At 48.0% G+C, this 23743-nt stretch overlaps 8 protein-coding genes across 8 annotated transcripts in view; 3 read left to right on the top strand and 5 right to left on the bottom strand.

The window, feature by feature from the left end:
• Positions 1-2768: 2768 nt before the first annotated feature.
• On the bottom strand, positions 2769-4057 carry MGYG_06152 (transporter sec9; the record flags this gene model as incomplete). Its single annotated transcript, XM_003171563.1, has 2 exons — positions 2769-2828; positions 2909-4057. The coding sequence occupies 2 exons, from the start codon at positions 4055-4057 to the stop codon at positions 2769-2771; spliced, it is 1209 nt and encodes a 402-aa protein (XP_003171611.1).
• Positions 4058-4560: 503 nt separating this feature from the next.
• Positions 4561-6869, top strand: MGYG_06151 (vacuolar protein sorting-associated protein 33A; the record flags this gene model as incomplete). Its single annotated transcript, XM_003171562.1, has 4 exons — positions 4561-4638; positions 4698-4893; positions 5111-5325; positions 5382-6869. 4 exons carry the CDS (start codon positions 4561-4563, stop codon positions 6867-6869), a joined length of 1977 nt encoding a protein of 658 aa, XP_003171610.1.
• Positions 6870-7164: 295 nt separating this feature from the next.
• Positions 7165-10899, bottom strand: MGYG_06150 (U2 snRNP component prp10; the record flags this gene model as incomplete). Its single annotated transcript, XM_003171561.1, has 1 exon — positions 7165-10899. One exon carries the CDS (start codon positions 10897-10899, stop codon positions 7165-7167), a length of 3735 nt encoding a protein of 1244 aa, XP_003171609.1.
• A 1361-nt stretch (positions 10900-12260) lies between these two features.
• MGYG_06149 (hypothetical protein) lies at positions 12261-13059 on the top strand (the record flags this gene model as incomplete). Its single annotated transcript, XM_003171560.1, has 2 exons — positions 12261-12851; positions 12952-13059. The coding sequence occupies 2 exons, from the start codon at positions 12261-12263 to the stop codon at positions 13057-13059; spliced, it is 699 nt and encodes a 232-aa protein (XP_003171608.1).
• Positions 13060-13833: 774 nt separating this feature from the next.
• Positions 13834-18366, bottom strand: MGYG_06148 (hypothetical protein; the record flags this gene model as incomplete). The annotated part of the gene is made up of 1 exon (XM_003171559.1): positions 13834-18366. One exon carries the CDS (start codon positions 18364-18366, stop codon positions 13834-13836), a length of 4533 nt encoding a protein of 1510 aa, XP_003171607.1.
• A 1812-nt stretch (positions 18367-20178) lies between these two features.
• MGYG_06147 (hypothetical protein) lies at positions 20179-20575 on the top strand (the record flags this gene model as incomplete). The annotated part of the gene is made up of 2 exons (XM_003171558.1): positions 20179-20200; positions 20301-20575. The coding sequence occupies 2 exons, from the start codon at positions 20179-20181 to the stop codon at positions 20573-20575; spliced, it is 297 nt and encodes a 98-aa protein (XP_003171606.1).
• Positions 20576-21615: 1040 nt separating this feature from the next.
• MGYG_06146 (hypothetical protein) lies at positions 21616-22464 on the bottom strand (the record flags this gene model as incomplete). The annotated part of the gene is made up of 1 exon (XM_003171557.1): positions 21616-22464. One exon carries the CDS (start codon positions 22462-22464, stop codon positions 21616-21618), a length of 849 nt encoding a protein of 282 aa, XP_003171605.1.
• A 1179-nt stretch (positions 22465-23643) lies between these two features.
• The window catches only part of MGYG_06145 (hypothetical protein), a gene marked incomplete at both ends in the record, with an annotated part of 2820 nt that continues 2720 nt past the window's right edge, over positions 23644-23743 (bottom strand). The window contains one exon of the mRNA XM_003171556.1: positions 23644-23663. Within this exon, the coding sequence (XP_003171604.1) occupies positions 23644-23663 (20 nt within the window). The remainder of the gene's footprint in view (positions 23664-23743) is intronic.

The following is a 23743-nucleotide window of genomic DNA, read 5'->3' as shown; positions in this document are numbered from 1 at the left end:
CTACATCCCTGTTTCACGACAACGCTCGATCAATATACCCACGGCATACTTTTTTTACCTTAACCCTACGATCACGCCTTTATCCTCTTACTCTATTCATCCTCTATTCTTGGCTGAACTTCAACACCATCGAGATCCTTCCGATACCTTGTATACTAGGTTCCAGCTTCGTTGCCCATCTTTTCCGTTCCTCCTTTTTTTTTTTACAAGTTCCTCGCCTTTGGCCCCTTGGGAACAACAACTCTTATCTGATACCCATTCGACAGGAGCATCTTGTTTTCTTTCTATGTCGTCCTCACATTTTCGTTCTTCTTTTCATGTCCTTCTTTTCATCCCTCATCTACCTCACGGCGGTGCACTGAATTATACATACGGGGCAATAGGGGCGCGATCCTCGAACCGGCAGGAGGGAGGGTATTTATTCAGGCTGCTTTTATCATACATTAGCACTCCGAGTTGTGAACGCTATTGTTTGTTTCCGTCGCTTTTCCTTTTCCTTTTTTCTCTTTCCTCTCCATTCGTGATCTGTGATAGAAGGAGTTACTCTTTTTCATCTTTACGATTTCATCCTGTCTTTTCCTACTTTCAGGTCTTTTTCATTTTCATTTTTGCTTTTTCAAATTTTTTGTCAACCCTGGGATATTCGGATTTTCCCCTAACTCTCTGATACTTCTACGATGAATTCATTATACCCTGCCCTTCGTCGAGTTTATCTTCTCTTCTACCCTACACTTGTTTGGCCTGCGCTAGAACGGAGCGTCATATGCATATTTTCTCCCATGTCTATCAGTATCGCTCCGTACAGTTAAGATGCCTTGAGTATCTTATTGGATTCGGCTATCTAGCATTTAATGAACAACCACGTTACGCAAAATTCTGCCTCCTTTAATGTCTCTCTATCTCTCTTCGCTCTTGTCGCTACTATAAACACGGGGTACGATCAATGGTAGGTCCTCCCTTCCTGATACCTCGCTCCCCATGCTTCGTCGTCACTGACCTGCTGACTGACCTCTTAGAGATCCTCATCAGGCTGCGTATGCCACCCTGCCAAGCGAAACCTCCCATGCAATTAGTTATTATATGCCAGCCGCGCCATAAAATACCCTCAGGCACTCGGTCGAGTCTTGCGTCTCGCCAGCGGCCAGCTCACCGACATCATATTGCCTTTTCTTTCCTCAGGCCGTTGACCTTGTTGATATCATCACTAATATTATTGTCATAGCTAGTTATTACGTCTCTAGACAATGTTTCATTGACCTTGTCTCGTTCCGCTGAACCTACACCAGGCATCAATTACACGTTCGAAAAGGCGAGAGGCCAAGTGCCATGGACATAGCAATCCCAGACGAGACCTGTCTCTCGTCTTTTGCTCTCTCTCTCTCTCCCCTCTCTGTCAAAGTTGCAAAGTGGGGAGGGAGATATGTATTATTCCATTACGCTTTGCTACGCCAGGGTTCGCCTGCAAAGAAACGTTCCCTCCAGGACGGCTGACGGGCCGCAACGTCAAAAAAAAGCCAACGCGAATGCCGTCCCAACAACAAGGCACACCGACAGATAAACGAGATAACCAACCCGCGAAACTCGTCAAAATACCAGAAAAAAGAAAAATCGACATCCTAAGGCGTTTCGATTCGGGCTGTCCATCGCAGAAGAACAAGCGTCGATGGGTGAACACTCTGCTTAGTCATCCCTGCGGTCGGGAGTCGGCAAAACGCGCCAAACCAAAAAGCCGAGACCAGAAAAGCGGCATCGACTTTCCCCTTTTGGGCCACTTGAGACCTGGCGGGTAATTTAAGGGGCTTCGAGGGCCTCGTTGCGGGCTTTGGTTACAGGTACAGGTCCGGTGCACATGCCCACAGCCATATAGAGCTGCTCTTAGCTGTCGTTTCAATGATACCCTTGATCATTCGATCGCTCATTTGCTGCCGCCCCGTTGACGGCATCCCCATCGACCGTGCTTGATCATGATTGAGGGAGATCACACTGCAACCGATATCGGAAACGCGAGACAAGGCCAGGAGAAGCTTTGCGCAGGCAGAGCTTCTCTTTTTTACAAAGCTTGGAAAGTAAGTAGCTCCTGAACTACTAATTAGACATTTTAGTTGAAAGGTTGACGAATGCAAGAATGTGTGTCGTCAACACTTGTGCATGGCTATGCTCCTGGCCCTTATCAACCGTTTCCACTACTATCTAAGCATTACCTAACGGATATCGGTTCCCGTATAGGATGCTTCCTTATCGGCTTACCGCTTGATTAGTGGGATATCTAGGCCCTGCTCACATGAACATTTTATGCTTGGGAATGCTGCCACAGATGCCTCGGTACCAGTGCTGCGTTCTCTTGATGACCTGTATACCGTTATACCAGTGCTTAATTGCCGGTATATCTGTACTTATACTGAATTACTGGCGTGCTAAATTACCCTTACAAGTCAACCATGATTGAAACATCCTTTTCATATTGGATTGTTCTACTTCATGTAACTAAATGGTCATGCGCTGAACCTATTCGACCAACTCTCAAGTCAAGCCCATTTCAATAAATGAGGTGACGTATAAACAAAATGACACGGCATAAGGGATACTAATTAAACAGCGAACTATATCTGGCGAAGAGGGAAAGCGAATGATAGAAGCCGGAAGATGCCCGCGTGATTCCGGGCATAGGTTGCTATTGCTCTTTAAATGGTGCTTTATGTGCAAAATGCTGGCTAAAGTAGCATGCATGCAAAGGTGGTGGTGTAAACGGCAACAGCGTCTAAACCTTTCTAGCGAATACGGTCCAGCCGTGATCTGTTCATGTGGATTTGATCGTCCACAAAGTCGCTCTATGGAAAGAAAGACGTTAGCTAATTCCGAATCCATGTTACTGGAAGAGATAAGGATAGAAGCGCGGTGAAATAGATACCTTTCCAATAATACGCTTGATGTGTGGGTCTTGCTCGTCGATCTCCCTTCCGGTAGCCTTAGCAAGTGCATTCAATCGGGTGGCAGCACCATGCAGAGCATCCAAGTTCGATTCGATTTCATTCTCCATCTCATCGTCCTCGCTATCCTGTTCAAACTGGTATTTTGAACGCTCGGCAAGGTTGGTCTTTTTCGGCCCGGTTTCACCCTTCTTGGAGATTTCCTTGAAGGTCTGGTCCATTCTCTGTTCCGTGCGGAAAGCAGCAAGCCGAGTCTCCTCACGTTGCAGCCGTTCTTCCTGATGGCGATCAATGATGGCCTGGTCTCGAGCACGACGACGTTGTTCGCTAGTGAAGGGGTTCGAAATATGCATGGCAAACATACTTCCGTTCACCTTCTTCAGCTCCCTGGCCTTCTCCTCCGCAATTCGGTTCTGGTTCGCAGCCAGGTCGAGATTCTTCTCCGTGTTATGGATTCGTTCACCCTGAGCACCAAGGCGAGCAAGGGTCGCTCTCCCGCTTTCTTCAGCTTCTGCGGCCAATCTCAGTGCGTTCCGGGTTGACGACACGTCCTGCTGTTTCATAAAGCGGATGTCTTGCTTTATGGCCTGGACGTCTTCCTCCTCCTCTTCCTCCGCGGTAAGCTGCCGGTCTTGGTATTTGCCATACGTAGGGCCACTCGGGCCACCGGCCGGCTGTTCAGCATATGGAGGAGGTGCACTGCTCGGCTGTCGCTCTTGGTATCGACTTGCTGCGTTTCCAAAAAGAGCATCCCTGTTTCCGTCCTTCATGCCTGGGTCATTCGGGTCAACTCTCCCTAGGCCACCGTAACCACCAGTGTTCGCTGAAGGAGCCCCGCCGTATCTATCCTGTCCATAGCTACCTTGGTTTCCTTGTCTTGCTGGTGCATATCCGTTGTTGGATGGAGGTCCGCCGTATGCCGGGCTAGATTGGTGGTTCCCTGGCTGGCTCATCCCGCCATACCCCTGAGGCCGCGATCCAGAGTAAGGGTCAGTCGAAGGTGGTGGTTGAGCGTATGGGTTATTTGATGGTGCAGGGCTCTTGTTCTTTGACCGTGAGCCAAAAAGAGCTGATCTGTTACTGTCATCCCCGCCATCGTCGTTTCGTTTGCCGAAACCAAACTTCTTCATGGCGGCTGAAGCTGGCTGTAAAAGGGGGCGCGGGGAGTGTAGCGGTAAGTAAGTAGGGATCGAAGGCAACAGTCGATGTCTATGGGCAGGCCGAATGTCGGTGTAAGGAAATTTCAACAATCACTTGAAATGGGCTCCTCGAGTAATCTCGGGGTAAGATATCAAGTCGTAAAGGGCAGAGTGAAGCCCCTAAATGCTGCCGTTAAGCTGACGTTGTCCGTGTCTCAAGTGTCTGAGTCTGGCTGCCTTAAAAAGCATCAGCGTTAGGCCGACTGCGGCTCTTCACGTGACTGATCTGTGGCGGAGTTGGCGTTCTCCATGAGCTAAACCCGAAAGAGCAACCAGCTAACGACTACAACGTCTTCCCAGGCATCATTCACCCCATAAGCCACTTCACGACGGACAAACAGAGTACGTACGCATGCTGGGGCAATGAATTTGCCGTTGTCAAGGGGCACCTATTCCGGGCTTCCGTCACTGTTTCAATCAACTAGGTCCTGAAAATGGCCCCTCATCCTGGGAGCGAGGCAGAATATCTCAAGGAGAAAGCTAGGAGAGACCTCCTTGGCCTCCTAGAAGGGGTGAGTTCACAGGCTCTTTGACGTGACTGAACCTTTTATGCCTGACAATATACTGTTAGGTTCGCGGGAAGAAGAATCTTGTGGTCAGCAAAGACCTGGCCGGGCCTGTGGGCCTCTTTGTGAAGTTTTCCGTACTCCAGGAATATGGGGTAGATCGAGTATTCTTACTTGAGAATGCGAATGTTGATTCCTCTCAACGGAATGTTATATTCCTGATCCATGCAGAGAAGCCAAGCCATGTACAATCTGCTGCTGGTACGTACTTGCAATTTTATATTATCCTACTATATCTAAATCTCCTTTTCATGGGTGAGAACAGAGGCCAGGTAGAAAATATCTATACTCTACATGGTTATTTATGCTCCCTAGATTGATATTTGTACAGCGCACTTCATTGCATTCTTTCTTCCCTTAATTGATAACTGATTGAATGCCACGTCTTTTCAACTAACATATTCATCTATCTGCGTAGATCAAATAAAAAAGCTGCAGAAAAATGAGTCCAACATTGAACATGAGTTCTCTGTCTTTTGGGTACCCAGACGCACTCTGGTGTCTAATCAAATATTGGAAGAAGAAGGCATTATAGGAGACGTCAATATTGCAGACTTTCCTTTGTATTTTCTCCCCCTTGAAAATGACGTTCTTTCTCTTGAGCTGCCAGATGCATTCAGTGATTTATACCTGGTATGCTCTACGTATATACTTTTTCCAAAGAGGCCCTCTACTTACAAGTTGATAAGGATCATAACCCCCAACCAATTCATCTCACAGCCAAAGCCTTGATGCAAATCCAATTACGACATGGATATTTCCCTCGAATTGTCGGTAAAGGAGACAATGCTCGAAAAGTTGTCGATCAATTGCTCCGAATGAGGAGAGAATTAGATGCTGAGGGCGGTTTGGGTGGCTCGGGAGGCAAGCTCATGGCGAGCAACACGATTGAGAGCCTAATCATAATCGATAGGGATGTAGATTTTGCTACGGTTCTCATGACGCAGCTGACTTATGAGGGGCTTGTGGACGAACTTTTCGGGATCAACCACAACCACACGGAAGTTGATACCTCAATAATTGGATCTGCCGCCCCTCAAGCCTCGTCCAACGCTTCGAGCACGTCTAAGCAAAGCCTGAAGAGAAAGGTTCAAATTGATTCATCAGACCAACTATTTTCTCAGCTTCGTGATGCAAATTTCGCAATTGTTGGTGGAATACTAAACAAAGTTGCAAGGAGGCTCGAGAGTGACTACGACAGCCGACATGGAGCTAAATCGACCTCGGAGCTACGTGAATTTGTCAACAAACTACCTGCCTACCAAGCAGAGCACAGTAGCTTAAAGATTCACACCAACCTTGCCGAAGAAATCATGCGTCATACTCGGTCAGATACATTCCGCCGGAACCTGGGAGTACAGCAGAACATCGCCGCGGGTGCAGATTCCACATCCCAATATGATACTATTGAAGAACTAATCGCTCGTGATGTTCCAATTACCACCGTTTTAAGGTTGTTATGCATTGAATCCTGTATCAACGGCGGCCTTCGGCCCCGAGACTTGGATAACTTCAAGAAACAAATTCTCCAGGGATATGGCTACCAGCACCTTCTGACTTTAAGCAACCTAGAAAAGATGGAGCTTTTACAACCCAAAGTTTCCTCGAGCGGCATTTTACTCCCGGGTGGTTCAAATAGTGCTGCAGGTACGAAAACGAATTACAATACGCTCCGCAAGTCACTCCGCCTGATTGTGGATGAAGTTGATGAGCAAAACCCAAATGATATATCCTACGTTTACAGCGGGTACGCTCCTTTAAGTGTTCGGCTTGTTCAATGTGTGTTACAGAAGCCATATGTCCAGGCACTTGTGAAAGGCAACCCTTCACCGCAAGCTGCTGCTGCCGCCGCCAGTGCGGCATCAACGACTCCGGGCTGGCTAGGGTTTGAAGACATTGTGAAGAGTGCCCGAGGGCCAAGTTTCAATATAGTTCCGAAGGGTGATGAAAAGGCTGCCCGTGCTCGTCAGACTTTAACGGGGTCTGGAGGGGCTAAGACAGTTTTTGTATTCTTCTTGGGTGGCATAACATTCACTGAAATTGCTGCATTGCGATTTATTGCCCAGCAAGAGTCTGGACGCCGGAATATTGTTATATGTACTACAGCGATTTTGAACGGAGACAGGATGATCAAGGCGGGGATGGAGCAAGGAAGTTTTGCAAAGTCTGCGTCATAACTGATCTTCAGGGGTGTAGGACATTTGGACACTCGTTCGAAGGATATTATATAATTGAGCGAAGCGTGCAGACTTTCAAGTTCCTACCAGCGTTATTGGGAGAACTTAATTCGAAGACTGAGGACTTAGATGAAAGTAATATTGATATACTGATTGCTAGTAATTATTTTATAAATACATCGGCAAGTTGAAGGCAGCGCTCAAATCAAATGATAAAACCACAGGATGCACTAACGCGACTATAAAATGAAATTTGCGCCGTAGAACCAAATCCAAACTCCTGGATTACCCACAATTACAAGATAATGCCTAATTCACATCTTCCTAGCCCATCCTCCTCGATTGTAGGATAGTAAGGAATCATTGAGTCTGCGCCTTGAACATATGCATCGTTATACAGCCTCCAGTAAGGGGTGCGTACTTTTCGTGCTGGATGAAACAGGCCGGCCCAGACATAGTTCATAACGATGCCCGTTCCAACAGCCATTCGGATAGCTTCAATGGCTTCGATAATTCTGTCAATAACGTGGGGACTAGTTTCGAATAGGTTGGGGTATAGAAGGTTAAGAAGGTGGACCATTGCGTCTTCGCATCCTAGTCCAACCACGCCCAAAGCAATATGTTTTACTACACTTGCTGCAGTTTGACGATGGACCTGGTCTCGGTCAATCAAAGCGTCTTCAAGAAGCGGTGTCACAGCGTAAACATAATCTTTCGCCATTTCACCGATATACTCAAAGAGGAAAGACATGGCCTTGAGCACGCCGTTTTGCACGTTTAACTCGGGGACGCGATATTCGTTCATAAGCGCGGGAAGAACAGTAAAGGGAGCACAAGTCTCAGCCACAATACCAATCGCAACCGCAGTACAGACACGAGACTGACGTTCTTGGACACGCAAGTTGTTAAGAAGAGTCGCCAGGACATCTTGTGGTCCAATAGCCTTGGCAATGAAACCGAAAGTATTGTTAGCAGCTCGTCGAATGCCCTTCTTATGAGCTTTCAACATGTCAAGCAGTTCGAAGCAGATTCGCATCCATTCTCGGGCGTTAACGGATTCAGGACCACGATCAGCTATACGACCAACGAGATCTATGGTATTTTCCTGCACTTTTTCATGACGATTTCGTAGGATTGGTGTGAGTCGTGGAAGTAGGTCGCGAATCGGTGGTTGCATTTGGTTGATACCAACAACCGTGACAATAGAACGCAATGCGCCTAGTATAGATCCGAGAACCTCTGGGTATTCTTCGCCGAGATATTCGTAAAGGAAAGTCCCCAGCTTTCCCATTAGGGCATCTTCACCACACTGTTTCATAACCATTGCGATTCGCGAAATCAAATCTGCTGCCTGCTGTCGTACGGTAGCGGACTTGTTGTTAAGCCGCCATAGAATTGTACTAACAATCTGAGGCAAATATGGCTTACAACGAGAACCAAGAGCATTGACAACAGTCCCAAACCCGTTGAGGATCACTATATCCTCGACGCTCTGTTCTTGGAATGCAAACAAAACACCATCAATCAATCTTTCTTCGAGTCTCTCTCCGACGTCTGCTGCACCAAGGGAGGCAATAACTTTCTCTACCGTTTCGATAGTCATCTTACGGTATGCCTCACTCTCGTCCTTGAGGTTATTAACAATCCTTTCAAGAATTTCGCCAGCACCAACTTTCTGGCCTAGATCCACTGTTGTCTCTACAACCTGTCGATAGTTTCTCTTATCTAGGGCCATACGCCGAACCCAGAAACTTTTGAAGAAATCTTGGAGTACGTGCTCCTTAAGGTAAACTGCCGTAACGCCATCTGTGCCTGCACATTGCGAAACAACTTTTAAGACTACCTTTTTCATCTCTTCATCTGGCGACGAAAACTCTCGGAGAACAATTTCCATAATTTGGCTGGTGAAGTAATTTGCACCCTCCTCATCCATTAGAGGGATAATATAGCCAACAGCCTTAAGGAACCCAGCTAGACCTTTGCCTCGCTGCTTCCTTGCCCCCATCCAGAGCGGGCCTAGGATGTCCTGGAAACTTTCAATACCATATGGATTGGCAGCTTCGGCAAGCGCGGCTATAGCCAAACTAGTTACCGTCCTTACCTTAGCTTGTTCATCACTAAGATTGTCTCCAATGCAGTCAACAAGGCCTTGGAGATGAGGCAGAATAGCACAGCCCATAAGGATGGGGATTTGCTGTACAATTTTCACACCGGTATGCCTAGCCTGCCAGGATTTCTTGCTTCGGCAAACAGCTCTTAGGAACGGCAGAAGAGCGGGTATACCCAGGGCAGAAGCGACAACAGCAAAGGCTCTGGCAGTGGTGTTTCGTACATATTCGTCAACATGGTCAATATCAGGACGCATGGTACTGATCATATGTGCAAGACCAGCTGCCTTACTTAGGTTAGAAATAATCTCACGACCTTCCACTCGAGCATAGTAATCCTGGTCGATGAGCAGCGGTTCGATGACGACCAAAATCTTATGAACGTAGGGTCGAACAAGGTCGTCAAGTTTGTAAAGGATACGGTCAATGACCTTCACAAGCAAATGCCGCTCCTGGTCCTCGAGCGATTTCTCCATGAGGAGTGGTAGAATTTGGTTAAAGAGCGGCCCGGCTCCAAATTGTCTTGCATTATCAGTGAGTTGACGCAGTGCTGTTTTTCGCATTGGAGGTGTTCCATTCTTGACTTTCAGCAATAGCCTCATTATTTTTCTTTCCTTTAGATCCTCAACAGACATTGAATTTTCGTCTGCACCATCCACAAGCTTCCCGAAATATGTCATATCTTCAGCCTTAAAGAACTGCAGGTCACCAACACCTGGGATCTCAGTTGGAAGTTGCTTTCCCATCGAGCGGGCACTTTCAGGTTCTTGCATCATAAATCCTCCTATACCGCTGGCGCTTTGCATTGGGGCAGGCGTAGCCATAAGCTTACGAGCCGGAGTTCGAATTGGGGCGTATCCTGGCGGTGGCTCCAAAATCTTATAACCCTCTGAAGGAAGCATCATATCTAGTTCCTCATCCGATAACGGCGCATTGCGGGCAGATATATCAGATCCGAAAGTAGGAACAGCAACGGGCCCAGAAGCCTGAGGCACAGGAGTTGCAAGTCCTTGATTCCCGACCGGCGTTGCAGCTGTGAGTGTTGGCGCTTGATCCCACCTGGACCTACGCTTAGGAGCCTCTGGCTGACCTCCAGGCGCAGGAGTCTGATCCCACCTCGACCGCTTAGGTTTTACCTCAGTAGACTCAGGCTCACTGGGCTTGGCAACTTCTTCTGAAGATACATCCCATCTTTTTTTCCTCTTCCTCGTTGGGGCAGCGGCAGACTCGTCATTCTCGTTATCCCCGCTAGCTTCTTCTAGCTTCAGGGTAGCCTCGTGCTCAACTGACCCATTCGCACCCTCACCGGCCTGCTTATCCTTTATCAGTTTCTTGACACGTTCTTCCTCTTTCTCAAGTTCCCGAAGCGCCATAATATCCCGATAGCTTGCACCCTCCGCCTCTCCATTTGCTTGACCGTCTGCAGCAAAAGGGTCTGCTCGTGTAGGGGAAAGGGCTCGATCAAACCGTCGTTTCTGATAATCGGTTTCCCTCTCTGAAATCCTAGATGTTTTTTCGCGTGCTAGAAGGATGTCTTCTTCCTCAACACCTTTCCCAGTAGCAAACTCCTTCATCTGATCAGACGTCGCAGTATATTGTCCCACCAGTCGATGGCCATTCTGGCCATCATCATCAGCCATGTCCTCATCTTCGCCATCTATCGCAATAGACGTGTTGTAACCTGCATATTTATCGGCGTCCGCGCGATCGTACAAGGTGGTATCGAAGCTTTCGGTGAGTGATGCCTTGGTCGATACGTCAGTGCGCTGGTTTGACATGTCAAAGGTTTTTGAACCTTTTTTGCCATTCCGCTCCGCCTGGAGACGTTTAATGGACTCGATCTCTGCTAAAATCAGACCCATGTTAGGCGACGTACGCGACAATTTAGGTGCATGAATGCTCGAGGACTTACCGTCAGCCATCGTGGCGATGGGCACTATTTCTCAGATCCGAGGGAATGAGGACAATCAAACGGGGTTAGAGGTGACCATAGATGATATGAGCCTGTCGAATCAGTCTTACGGCACTGGGAAAAGGAGCGTGATGGGGCTATTGCTGGTATCGCAACGTTCTTCAAAGCTGCTCGTCTCAAATCTGCCTTCGAGAAATCTTTTTGGGCGTCGTTGCGGCTGAGTAATCATTCATGATGACTAATGGATTAATAACAGTCTAGCACGTGATTGGGTTTTGGCGCTTGACCCAAAGAGGAAATCGTAAATAAGAACATTGAGTCTGACTTGGCTTCTCGTTTCTTTTTGGCCCCCAAATCTCAAAACATCCACGTTTAATGAATGACTTGCAGATTTGACGGCATAAAAACTCGCATTTCGAGAACCTCTGCCGTAATGCCGACTAAAGGCCCCCAACATCCCGCTAACTTTCCAATCGTGGTTGATGTTTATATCCACTAGATAGATATACAGAGCTTGTTCCAGACCATGGGACAAGGCTGCTCAATCTATATCAAGCGAGATTTCGTTTGACTTGGCCACTTTTTGTATACGAGATACCTAGAGGTGGCCTCTCCGCGGAATTGCAAAGTCTTTGATACCGATCCATGGGTTGCATAGCTCGAAAACATTCATTGTACCGGCCTTAGCTGCACTGCCATATTTATGTCCATGTGCGTTTCTAGAGGTACTCCTTTTTGCTGCTGATGGAACTTATGGTAAAACGCTTTGGACCGGCGACTCTGCTGATAGATATCACATATCATCATCTATAGATGGAAACAGGCCTAACAATCCTTTTTTTTTTACTTAGGCGTAGAACTTAATATTGAGGAAGTTCTCGCCCCCAAAAATATACACGATATAACCATGCATTCCCCAGCTAAAAAAGGATTATCTCCGCCTGCTAGCGCTCCTCCTATACTAAGTATGGAAGTTCCCGGTACTCTTTGGCCTCCAGATCCTTGGGCAACTTTCTAAATAGGATTCAATACATCCTATTTAGGCAGAAGTCATCAAATCGATACCCTTGAATGGTCCCACTTACGTACCCAGCCGGTTACTATTGCATTCCTTCAGACTTCAGGCACATGGGAAGCTTATTTTTTTGTGACTAAAAACGGAACGAGTTTGACTGATGGCGTTGGGGCTTAAGCTGTTACTTTCACTCGCAAGCAGTCTGTATCCACCAAAGATTCTTATATGAGAAATTTACTATTTAACATTATTCTTCCCCTCTCTCTGCATCCATATTTTTCGTTTTACAGCTTACCTACCTATTTGTTCCTTTCCAGTTTCAATTGCCCGAGTAGCTGAATATTTGTCTTTACAATATGCATATCCTCCGCCTCCTTTTGCCTCTCCTGGCCGCCGCTCTTGTGACTGAAGGTGCGGCTATACGCAATAAACCACAGCCAGCCGATTTACCGCTTGTGTTTAATGAACTCAACCCGCTACGGCAAAGACCAGGCTGTGACATCTCAACCAAGCAGCTTCCAAAGATAGGCCACCCACCAGAATTACCGGGCCCTGAAGCAAGTCTTCAACTTAAATATGTTACATTCGGCGTTGGCACCCAAAACTACACCTGCGCTGGCGGCGTTACCAAACCCGTACACATTGGTGCTGTTGCGACCCTTTACGATGGCTCATGCCTTGTTAATATGAACTTTCGAATTATGGACATTCTCAGTTATATCTCTTTACACACTTCGAACGCATCGGCAAAATGGGTATTGGAAGACTTTTTGAAATTACCTAAGCTCGGCCAGCATTACTTTACCGGAGGGAGGCCCTTTTTTGACCTGACGACTCGTGGCGGCTCAGACAAAGCCTACGTATCTGTGGTAGCAAACGTCCCAGCTCCCAGTAACTCCGATGTCTCCTGGTTAAGATTGAATAAAGTGGAGGGATCGGGTATGGAGGTATGTCCCTTCCTTCCTTTTTGTGTAAAGCGGACGTGTATATACTCCACTGCGAACTAAGGGCCTGTGGTTGTGGCTGACATTGGCGTAATCCGTGTAGGTTGTTTTTCGAGTTGAAACACAAGAAGGAACTAGCCCTGCAACATGTGACGGAAAGGTCTCTGACTTTCAAGTTGGTTATACTGCGCAATACTGGGTTTATGGCTAAGGACAATACTGATCGAAAATGATTGAATGATTATGTTTTTGCTTTTTTACTACACTGCTCGAGAAAGAAGGGAGGGGCCAGGTGTCGAGCTTAGACGAGTGTAACAATATATCAGCGTAAGAAGATATCACTGGTTATTATCCCCTATCCAAGGTAGTTACGGTGCAATATCCCCATTAATATAACATCAACTTTGTGGGTGCACTGGAAATCTCATCCAAGAGCGTTTTATGGGTTTAGTATAGACACCGTAATTAAAATGTACAGAGCTAACATAGAAATTTAAACAACGCTGTCCCTCTTGCAGGGCATCAGTATATTAAGTAGATACCTAGGTACTAGTTCCGGCCAGCCGCTAATAACCTGCAAAGAATAGGAGATATATATGCCACAAAACCCCTTGGTATATAAAGAAAGAAACAAATCGCTAATATGGCATAAACAAGAAATGGCGGCCAGACATCATAAAACGGCCGTGAGATTGCTAAACCTCAAAATAAAAAAATAAAATAAAATAAAACAGATATAGATGAGGTTGCCCATTAAGTTTATCATGATGCGCTGATGTTCATGAAATATGCAGGGATATGAGAGAAACGAGAATAAATAATAATGTGGAGCATAAATGCCGTTATGGTATATGGGTCGTAAATGTCGTTAGATTCATTGGAAAACAGATAAACAACTCACAAATAAGTTGCGGGATTGGAGAGTACCGGGTATCGACGTTAAGGAGGTAAAACGGAAACTTGTCATGAGGGGGATATAAAATAATTAGACGCTCGCAGTTCTTCTGGTGACTTCACTGGGTTTCTGGGCATATGCAATCAGGAGTCTGAACCCAGTGCCTCGCCGTCTGCATTCTCGAAGAAGCATCTTGTCGGTCCAGATGTCCTTATTCTGGTCATTGAAAACAGCTAGTTCGTAGCACCGTGTGTGCCACCATCGGGCGACTTTTGCAACCATCTTAGCAATCGATTCGTCGTTTGAGGGCGAGGGTGAAGGGTCCGATAGGAGATCACCGAGGGACATATTCACATCGTCAGAAGGGGCACGTGTATGTTTTTTGTTGGACAAGCTATCTGCCCGTTGCGGGATATTAGAGCTGCTATATTGTGGGGGCAAGTTTGCAACGGATTGGTTTGAGCTCGATGTATCCGATGATTGCACAATGGTACCAGCAACTGGGACGACAACCATGCATCGATTTAAATTGGCGAATCCACGCTTTCCAAGCAGCCTCTGGATGTTGTCGCTGGCCGGCTTTAGGCATATGCTAGAATCGGTCGTGTATATCCGTTCTTTTAACATTCGAACTGCTTTTCGAGTGTGAGTTCCCATATTAACCATATCCAGGTCCATGACGCTGAGCTCTAGGTATCCGCCAGGGCGTAGGACACGATAACATTCGGAGACAACGGTATCATACGCCGCTTCAGAGCAAGCAGCCGGGAAGCGCATGACGGCAACAGTGAAAAATCCCTTCGGAAATGGGAACGGAGTTTTGATACCAGATCGATGGATAGTACGATGATTTGATGGTGGATCCCATGCTGCTGGGTTGCTGGATGTGGACTGAGGAGGCACATTTGGAGTAAGGTTGTATACCACTGCGGAAGGATAAGTCAAGGCGCAGTAAAATGACCAGTCATCGTTGCCTAACCCATCAATAACCAGGATGCGGGCTTGATCTTGAGGTTGCATGTGGTTTTTGGCTGGGCTGAATAGAACACGGCCGAAGGAAAGCCAGCGGCTTGTCATCAATGAGCCCGAACGGACATTTGCTTGAGCCATAGGATCTACCTGAATCTGGTCCTTTTCTGTTGTTGGGGGAGAGTTTTCTTTAGGAGCATGCTTTGCTGCATTGGTGTCATTCTGCAGCTCCTCTCCCAGGGAAGCATAAGGGTTATTGACGTCAGTGAAGTCAGTGGAGGAACTTTTGCTCCCAGCATACGTTGAAATGAGATCACCGAGAGAGATTGGCTCCGAGGGTGTGATGGATGAATGTAGGGCGGAGAGAATCATAGAACGGCTTAGATGAATCGAGTTGTGGTCTGGTATTTGGGGTGTTATGATTTCCGGACACTGTAAAGGCGAAATTGGGGGAGAAGTGTCATTCATTCCACTCAACCCCTCCTGTAAAGCTTTGGAGGCCCTAGTAGCCAAGTTGAAAGATCGGGGTGTATGCAGAAGGCCATCCTCAGGGGTTTGCGGCGATGTCACTTTGTCTAGAAAATCGTCATATTCTTGCCATATTTCGTCGTCTGTCAGTTTTGACCCCGGAAATGGGAGAACAGCAGTGACGGCTGCCAGACTTCTGCCATCTGCACTCTCAGAGGATACAGAAACCTCAGAGCCCTTTCTTGGACTAAAAGTAAGGAACTCCTCTTGCGAGGGTGGGTACAAGGCAAATCGATTCGGTATGGCTTCAACCAAAGGTGGATGATTAGATGCCACAGCTGCGGCCGTCACTGTCAGGGAAGGGCCCTGCCCAACACTAAATGGGCGTGAAAATGATTGAAGAGACGGTTTATGTTGATTCCTGGCACTCGGAATGACTGGAGGTATTCTACCAACGGAAGCCAAGCGGCTGGGTCGATCGCTCTTTGGTGGTGAGATAGTAGGCAACACTTCCTTATTAAAAAACACTTTGGGCGATGATGGGCGTCTCTCAGAGACACTGTTAAGTAGCCCTGCTGGTGGCTCCGGCAATAAGACAGAATGGCCATGCTTCGTCCTCAATCCGAGTCCAGTCGTCGCTTCGATTTCTTCCTCAGTTGGTGGTGATTCTTCCACCCGCGCTAGTATATCCTCCAAAGAATCAGAGTCAATCTGTTCATTATCAAGGATGGCATAATGAGCAACGGCTCTAGAAACTGGAGCCTGAGTTATAGCAGCGGGCATCCCTGGAGTTAGCTCCAGCTCATCCTTTGCCTTTTTCTCACGAAGGTTCGGGTTGCTGCGCTGGAAGAAGTTCCATCGTCCTGACTTCTCAGACTTCTTCTTCTTCGGTTCCTTATTTGGCTTAGAATCAGGCGGCGAGGATGAATTAGGGGTATCATGATAACCCAATTCAGCACGGCTATCGATGCTGGCATCAGACGGCCGCCTGGATGCCGATGGTCGAAGTTGAGACACTGACAGATAGTTACTTGTTGTTTTCTGACCCCCAAATAGCTTCGAATTCCGGAATGAACGACGATGTTTCACTTCCGGATGTAGAGTTGTCCCGGGATCTAGAAGGGAGGATTGCAGAGGGGAGCTTATTGGCTCCGGACTCTGAACCAGTGTAGATGGAGGAGCTTTCGATTCAGTAGTGGAAATAACACTTAGATGGTTCTCGCTCTGTCCGCTCTGTGTACGAGTCAAAGCTGAGCCATCCAGCCCACCGCCATTAATGATGACTGGCTCCAAGCGATCGAGAAGGAAATCATCAATTTCGTGTCCCATATGGCTGCTACTGACACTGTTGTTCCCAACTGATCTACTAGCGCTGATTGATCTTGCTCTGGATGTGGTGCTTCCGACGCTGGTTCTTCTTCCTCGTTGAGCGTATTTGCCATAACCTTCGTGCCCAGTCCCTGCGGAAGGTCCTCTGCGTGACCGGCTTTCACTAAGTGCAGATTGAGTAATTTCTGGAACCGTCTTTGATTTTTTTGGGAAAAAGCCAAGTCGCCTTGGACCACCGGTGGTAGGGGGTTGCTGTTGTTTTGGATCCTTAACCTCCGTCGTATTATTAGACACTTTTGGCTCTTTCCCTGAGAGTGATGTTTTCCTGAGGTGATTTCCTTTGGGAGTTATAGATCGTAGCTGTGGCCGGGTATTGGAATCAGCTAAGCCGACTGATGGAGAAAAGGCAGATATTTTTGATGAACTCCTAGACTGAAGTGACTCCGTAGATGCATTTACAATCGCTGAAGGTATAGCTGGTGATTTAGAGCGGGTATTAGAGCTTGCTGATCCTCTGCGTTTGTGGGTGGGAAGCCTCGAAGAGGCAAGGTTACTCCAAATCACGGGAGATGATTCCAGTTTCAGCGGCTCTGTTCCCTTGCGGCTGGGCCTGCTTGGAGAAAGGCCGGTAGTTGCTCCCAAATCTAAAAGCAAAGGAGGTTCTTCGAGCTTTGGAGTAGAAACGTCCTCCTTTCTGTTCTCAGGACTGGGTTTTATATCGCCAGGGAGGACACCTGCCGATTGCCATTCCGCTTGGTGCCTGGTGTCCCTCACTCCAAGGCCAGGAGGTTGAGCAATAGGCTCGGTCTGGGATCGTCGAGGGAGTCGGGTTGTGGGAGTACACGTTCTCTTAGTTTCATCAAATGACGACAGAGCCGTCAGGTTTGGACGGGACCTTTGATTCCTAAAGATTGTTGGGCTGGGTTGCTTAAGCCGTGAGCCGTGGATTGGATGTACTATACCGGGAGAGTAGGATGAAAGTGACGTTGGAGTTGATCCTCTACTCCACATACCAGGGGAGTCAGTGTACCTGGTTGAAGGGCTGCTTCCGCCTGTAAAGTTAGGGGTTGGAGGGGGCAGATTCGAAGTATTTATCGACGTCGATAGGCCGACGAACTCCTTTGGGATGTGAGACTGTGACCCTGATGTCGAGGATGTGGCCTCTGTTGGAGGTGCTTGAGAGGAAGGGGTTGGAGTGGAATACTGTGGTCGAACAGGGGCATTTTCAACTGGTTGTGGTGATGGTCTGGTTGGCGCTGTTTCCCTAAAATCCGGTTCAACCTTATTTTGTATTTCAATATGGGGCAGGTCCATCTCAATCTTCTCGGATGTCGAGGTTTGTAACCTTGCTCTGTTCCTCTCCGCATACTGCTCTATTGACGGTGCCTTTCTCCGGAGAACATTTCGTGGTCGTGATTCAGGTAATGATGGTCGACTAAATTTCCAGGAAGATATGGATGATGTTGTTTGTTGCTGTGTATCGGCTGGTATGTTAGGAGGAGGCGCATTGCTTGGAGGTGCAGCATAGTACCTTGATGTCGGCATGAAGGAGTATGAAGGCTGCTTTGACGTCCCAGTAGATGTGATGTTTTCCCTGGATGATTTCTTTGAGGAATTCGACCTCACCATCCTCAGCCTACTATACTCTTCTGACTCTGATGCCGATGAATCCCGCCTGCTTCGGGGAATTGATGAAGGCTTGGGGGTGCTCTGCTTGGGTCTTCCCTGTCCAGATGAACCCCCAGCTGGCGGTATGGGTATCCTTGAAGAAGACATCATTATCCCAATTGTTGATCCTCTAATATGTGGATGTGTCTGAGTCTGGGTGACTGTCTGTACGGCTACTCGTGATACCATGATGTGGGTGTCTCCGATACCATGGGCAGGCCTTGAAACCTGCTTTCCAAATCAATAGCCGGCTCAGAACGACTTATAACCATATCGTATGCCACATTTAGTGACGGCTAAAGGTTGGTGTCTGTCTCTTGAGTTAGTGGGGGACACGGGAATGAAAATGTATCATGAGCAGAGGTCGCCACCATGAAGGCGTACTCACATTGGTGTACGAGGAAATAGTTGGCTGGCAAGCAACTGTATTCCAAATAGTAGAGCAAGACCGGTAGCCTGACCGATTAGCAAGCCAGGTGGTATCAACACAGCTCGAAGCTCGGGGAATAGAGGCAAAATAGTTGAACCAGAAGCCGGGGTAAGCTGGATTAAATATACAGATAGTTTGAGAAGTAAAAAACACAGAAAGTGAAGCGACAGAACCTTGGAAGAATATTAATCATCGGACAGCTTTTTTCTCGGGCACAAATGATAGCCATGCAAGGAAAAGAAAAGAAAAGCTAAACGCGATGGCACAGTTCTGGACAAGGTCCGCTGTCAGACTCGAGAGAGTGACGGGAAATGTACGGCCAGGTCGATGTATAACTAGCTGTAGTAAGTGTCAAGTAAGGCTCTGCTTGCTTGCTTGCATCCACTCCGCCACACAAAGTCGGCGGGGCCGCTTAGCGCGCACAGCGACGGCAGCTGTGGCTAAACGGCCGTTGCGGCCACGTCGACAAGGCGGGATAAGGGCCTGTCTTCCTCTTGTCTGTAAAGGTTATGACTCTTCGTAGTAAGGGAAGAAAAATGTCAAAGCCTGCAAGGAGTTTGCCAGGGGAAGGAGGGAAGAGAGAGAGATAAGCAAGGCAAGTCGACATGGACATGGACATCGCGGACAGCGGCGCATTTTAAGGCGACGAAGAAAGAAGAAGAAAAAGTCCCGAGAAGATGTCCAGGGGGCCAGGGTGATAGGGAAAGGGATGATAAGCAAAGCCCCCCGACTCGCTGACGATCGCACGTTTCCCTTCTCTCCAGTTAGACGGCGATGGAGGCAGGTAACAGGCTGACGATGGAGAGACGAGAGACGACGCTGCGGATGGAGTCGAATGGGCGCTTGCAGGCGAGAGGAGACAGGATTCGCATGGATAAGTATCGAGACCCAGGTCATGCATGATATCTCCACTCGTAGGAGACCACTCAGAATGTAGCATTGCTGTGTCGACGATGGTGCTATTCCCGTCCTCGAGAAGTATATTCAGGCTGGCTGGCCTGATGCTAGCTTCAAGTTCAGTTGCCGGGCCGAATCGTAAAACTTGTTCAACAATGCCGATTCTGCTAGGCTGGCTGTCAGATCGTACTGCTCCAGTCTGATAATATTAATTGCTATAGATAACTATTTGGTGCAAAAATCCGTCGATGCCCCTTGAGAGATGACATATCGATGCAGAGACCGTCACAGCATCCCCGGTCTGTGATACGGGGTGAAAGGCCCAAGTTGACAGGATAGCCTTTTGATCTGAGGGATCCGTTCCACGGTCCATTTCATGGAGACTTCCAGGGCCATCCGTGGGTACCGTTCCCGTGCCGTAGATGAGAGTAACTGACCCAGTACGGAGTAAAAAAAAATAAATAGTCGAAGTACTTAACGAGCTTCCAAAGATCTTGACTCGCTGATTAGCAGCATGGGGACCTGCGGAAGCGCCGAGCCATCTCCATCGCGGCATAGAGATTTTCAAAGAAAAGGCCTCCTCAACCCCTTGGCCGACCCGCGAGTGGTGATTTGCTCCATGCACGGAGTCACTGTGGGCGCTAACTCCTGTCACGTCCAATGCCGAGCGAGCCATGGCGAAGAAGAGACTGTGGAGTGAGAGAGAGAGAGAGAGAGACGTCCCCCTCATGTGCTGGTGGAGAATCTCTCGTTCGATATCAAATAGCACTGACGCCCATGTATCTGTATGGTTCAGTACCTGCCCGTGCGACTGGGAAGAAGGACGTGATGCATATTCTAGAGCCAGCCCTGGAACGGAGCAAAGAGCTGGAAGTAGATAATGCGAGGAAGACTCTGCAGGTTGATACCGAGAGACGGCGCGGCTCACTGGCCAGAGGCACATCCAGTCACATCGAAAAGGCACAGGTTTGCTGCGTGATTCGCCCACTGACAGCTCCCATCCCTGTTCGAAGAAGCAAGCAGGAAGTTAACTATTCTTGTCCTTCATGGAGGTTCCCACATGGTGCATAAGCGTAGACGAAGTACCTTCGCCTTTCTCTGCCTGCTTCCTTTGCCACCGTTGGAGCGTCGTATAACACAAGCCAGGCAGATCACAGCAACTAGTGGGAGCCAAAGCAGGAGAGATTCTCTCGTCCCTGAACCAATGCTGATAGCACGAATTACGTGCATTCATTTCGTGTATAACATGTATCTCGTTATAGGGCTGCTTTTGTGGCTGAGAGGCGACTGTCCCCAACACTCCGTCTGTTTCGTATAATCCTTCGACTGGCTCCTTTCTGCAGGGCCAGGCCCCTGGATTTCATGCAGACCTCAGCTCGCAATGTTGTGTATACTGGCCGGCCTGCGCCAATCGACTGTTCGTCTGGTTTGTACCTGGTGATCGATGATATCAGAGAAACAGGCGCTCCTTCATGCGGCCGATACCTCGTTTTGAGGGGAGAAAAACAAAGCATTGAGGAGCGATAAACTAATTCGACAGTCCTTCTAGCTCACTCACCTCGGTCATTGTCCCTGTGACTATCTGTAGACGCGCAGGTTCGACTGACGCTGTTGCTGATCTGCGTTTGCTGCCGAGTACTCCGTAGATGTTCGTGGTTGTTGCTACTTCTGGTGTTGTTGTACTCTGTACATTTTTTGATCACCTCATCATGATATTCAGCCTTCTTGCACTGGATGCACATCACTTGTCCGACCTCGGAGAGATGAAAAAAGTTGATTTGATATTTTCGTTTTGATATACATGTGTTAATACCAGACGCAAGAGAGCAATAGACAATAAAAGGAGGAAAATATGAAAGATCAGACTTCGTTCCAACAAACTCCTAAGCCAGGTAAATATGGAAAGACACACACGAAGAGAAAATAATAAAAGCGATACCAGTCATATAGTAAGAAGAGGATGGTTTTTGACGTAGGAGAGAGGTAGAAAAATAGCCCCGGGCGCAGTGATGAGCGATAACTCATAGTGCACGAAGCAAACGAATGACGGTCGATGGGCGAGAAGCCGAGATAGATGAAAAAGGAGATCAAAGAGCCAAAGAATTTCCTGTTTATTTCGCAGCAAAACGCTCCTTTCTCTTCTCCATGGCAATACGGTCTGCCTCACTGACCTTGGCTTTGCTGCTGCTGTTATTGTTGTTGGCCTCGCTGCGACCACTCCTGCGTGGGCCGCCTCTTCCTCTTCCCCGTCCGTGGAAGTTCCTACGCTTTCCCCGGCCGCTGTCTCCATCATCACCTCGTCCTCGCTTCCGGGTGGGCAAAGCTTCGTCCAACCCTTTTATTTTGGCCGGTTCATCGCTCGCGGTGCCGAACCTCTTGGCTCTGGCAAGTGCTTTTTCAGCCTCCGTCGCGACAGCAGGTTCGTCGACAGCTCCAAACTTCGCAGCACGGGCTTTACGTTTCGCAAGCTCAGAATCAACGTCTGTGGTTGCAAGACCTCTGCTATAGTCGACGGCAGGTTTCTCTGCGGTCTTCTTCTCTTCGGTAGCAGCCTTCTCATCTGTGCCGTTTGTCTTTTGTTGTTCGTCAGTAGGCTTTGCTTCTGAGGCGCCAGTGGCAGTCGCTGCTGCAGTCGCAGTTTCAGTCTTCTCCTCTGGTTTTGCAGCATTCGCCTTTTGCGCGGTAGCTGGCTGGGTAGCTGGCTTTTGCTCTGGAACAGCTGCTGGAGCCGCTGGAGCTGGTTTGGGAGCTGCGGGTGCTGCTGGAGCGGTCTCTGCGGCATCGTCGTCCCAATCGATAACGTCTTCAGCTGGAGCGGGCACCGAAGCAGCAGCAGCGGCTTTATCTGCTTCCTGAAGCCGCGCAACCATATCTGCCTTCTTTCCCGTGTGACTGAGGCCGCGCGACTTGAGGATCTCAATCAGCTCTGCATTAGTCTTCTTGCCGTATTCGACAGCCATGGTGACGACTGATGTGTACGATCGTGTATCAAAAAAAGAAAATGTAGAATATTGCACGATATCAATGGAGTGAGCTCTGTTCTGTCGACTTGTGAAGGTTGTAGTAACTTGGAAGGTTGGTCCGGAGTAGAGGCAGTTTGAAGGACGGAGGAGGCTGGCGTCGAGCGTTCAGAAGGGGAGAGGAGGTAAAAGAACTAAAAGAAGCAACACAGTAGCATGGCCTTTGATCAATACAAAGAAGAGCAGCGTCCTTGATTCAGCATTCCCTTCCCTGTCGCTGCCTTCGCTGTCGACTCTATTGTTGCCTTTGAGCGAAGTTGAAAAAGTCGCGTTGAAGCTTTCATCTTATGTAAGCAAGTCATCGCGTTAAGCTTTTATAACACTTGGCATGAGCATGTGACCCTTATGTAACGTATTACTCAGCAGATGACAAAACATAGGTACAAGATGGACAAGACGAAGACGAAGAAAGACGAAGAAAGACAGAGCAAGAAGAAGAACCAACGCGACTGACTCTGTGGTCCAGTCAGCCTTGCGAAGAGAAGTAGAGGAACAGACCTCGGAGTTGCGGTCTGTTGGGTTTGATCCTTGCTTATATCAGGATACGTGTTTCCAGTGCTGTTCCTCGTCGGCAGCCGCCGCAAAACTGCGCCACATTACAGATGGCTAACTGTGGCGCTCGGAGTTGGGGATAAAATCTGCACTATGACATCAAACCTACAGCCTTAAGGCGGTGATAGTAAACATGGGAAGAAAAAAGCCGTTGTAACATTATCAATGCGTTAAAGGAACCTTTGTAAAAAACAAGAAGAAAAAGAAAAAGAAGGAGAAAAAAGTCCATCCCATTCAACCTTCTTTCCTGTTTGCTGCCTTTTTCAATCGGCTATTGGTTAAGGTGTACACCATGGGAGGAAAAGGGGCTTAAGGGAAAACAGCACGCTCCACAACGTCGATAGCTGAGCCCCGAGGTGAGTTGGTGCACCTTGAGCAGCAGCTTGACAAATAGGAGACGCATAAGGTAGTGGTACATAGGCAGAAGCAGGCTTCATGAAAGCAGAGCAGTGCTGAAAACAGTGGCAAAAAAAGAAGAAGGGGTTGAAATTGGTTATTCGCTCTAGATGTTGACAAGTGGCATATCTCAAAAGTACGCATCACTTTTTCTCCCTTCAGCCTTTTTTTTCAGCCTTCCGAATGATTCTCTGGATAGACGTTTCATACACCCCACCCCTAAGTAGTTAGGTCGTAAACGAGTCGAATATGTTATGCATGTTCATACCGT

The sequence above is a fragment of the Nannizzia gypsea genome, genomic scaffold (assembly GCF_000150975.2).
Source record: "Nannizzia gypsea CBS 118893 supercont1.5 genomic scaffold, whole genome shotgun sequence".
Classification (NCBI taxonomy): domain Eukaryota; kingdom Fungi; phylum Ascomycota; class Eurotiomycetes; order Onygenales; family Arthrodermataceae; genus Nannizzia; species Nannizzia gypsea.
Note: the sequence above shows the minus strand (reverse complement) of the source record. Positions and strands in the feature narration are given on the sequence as shown.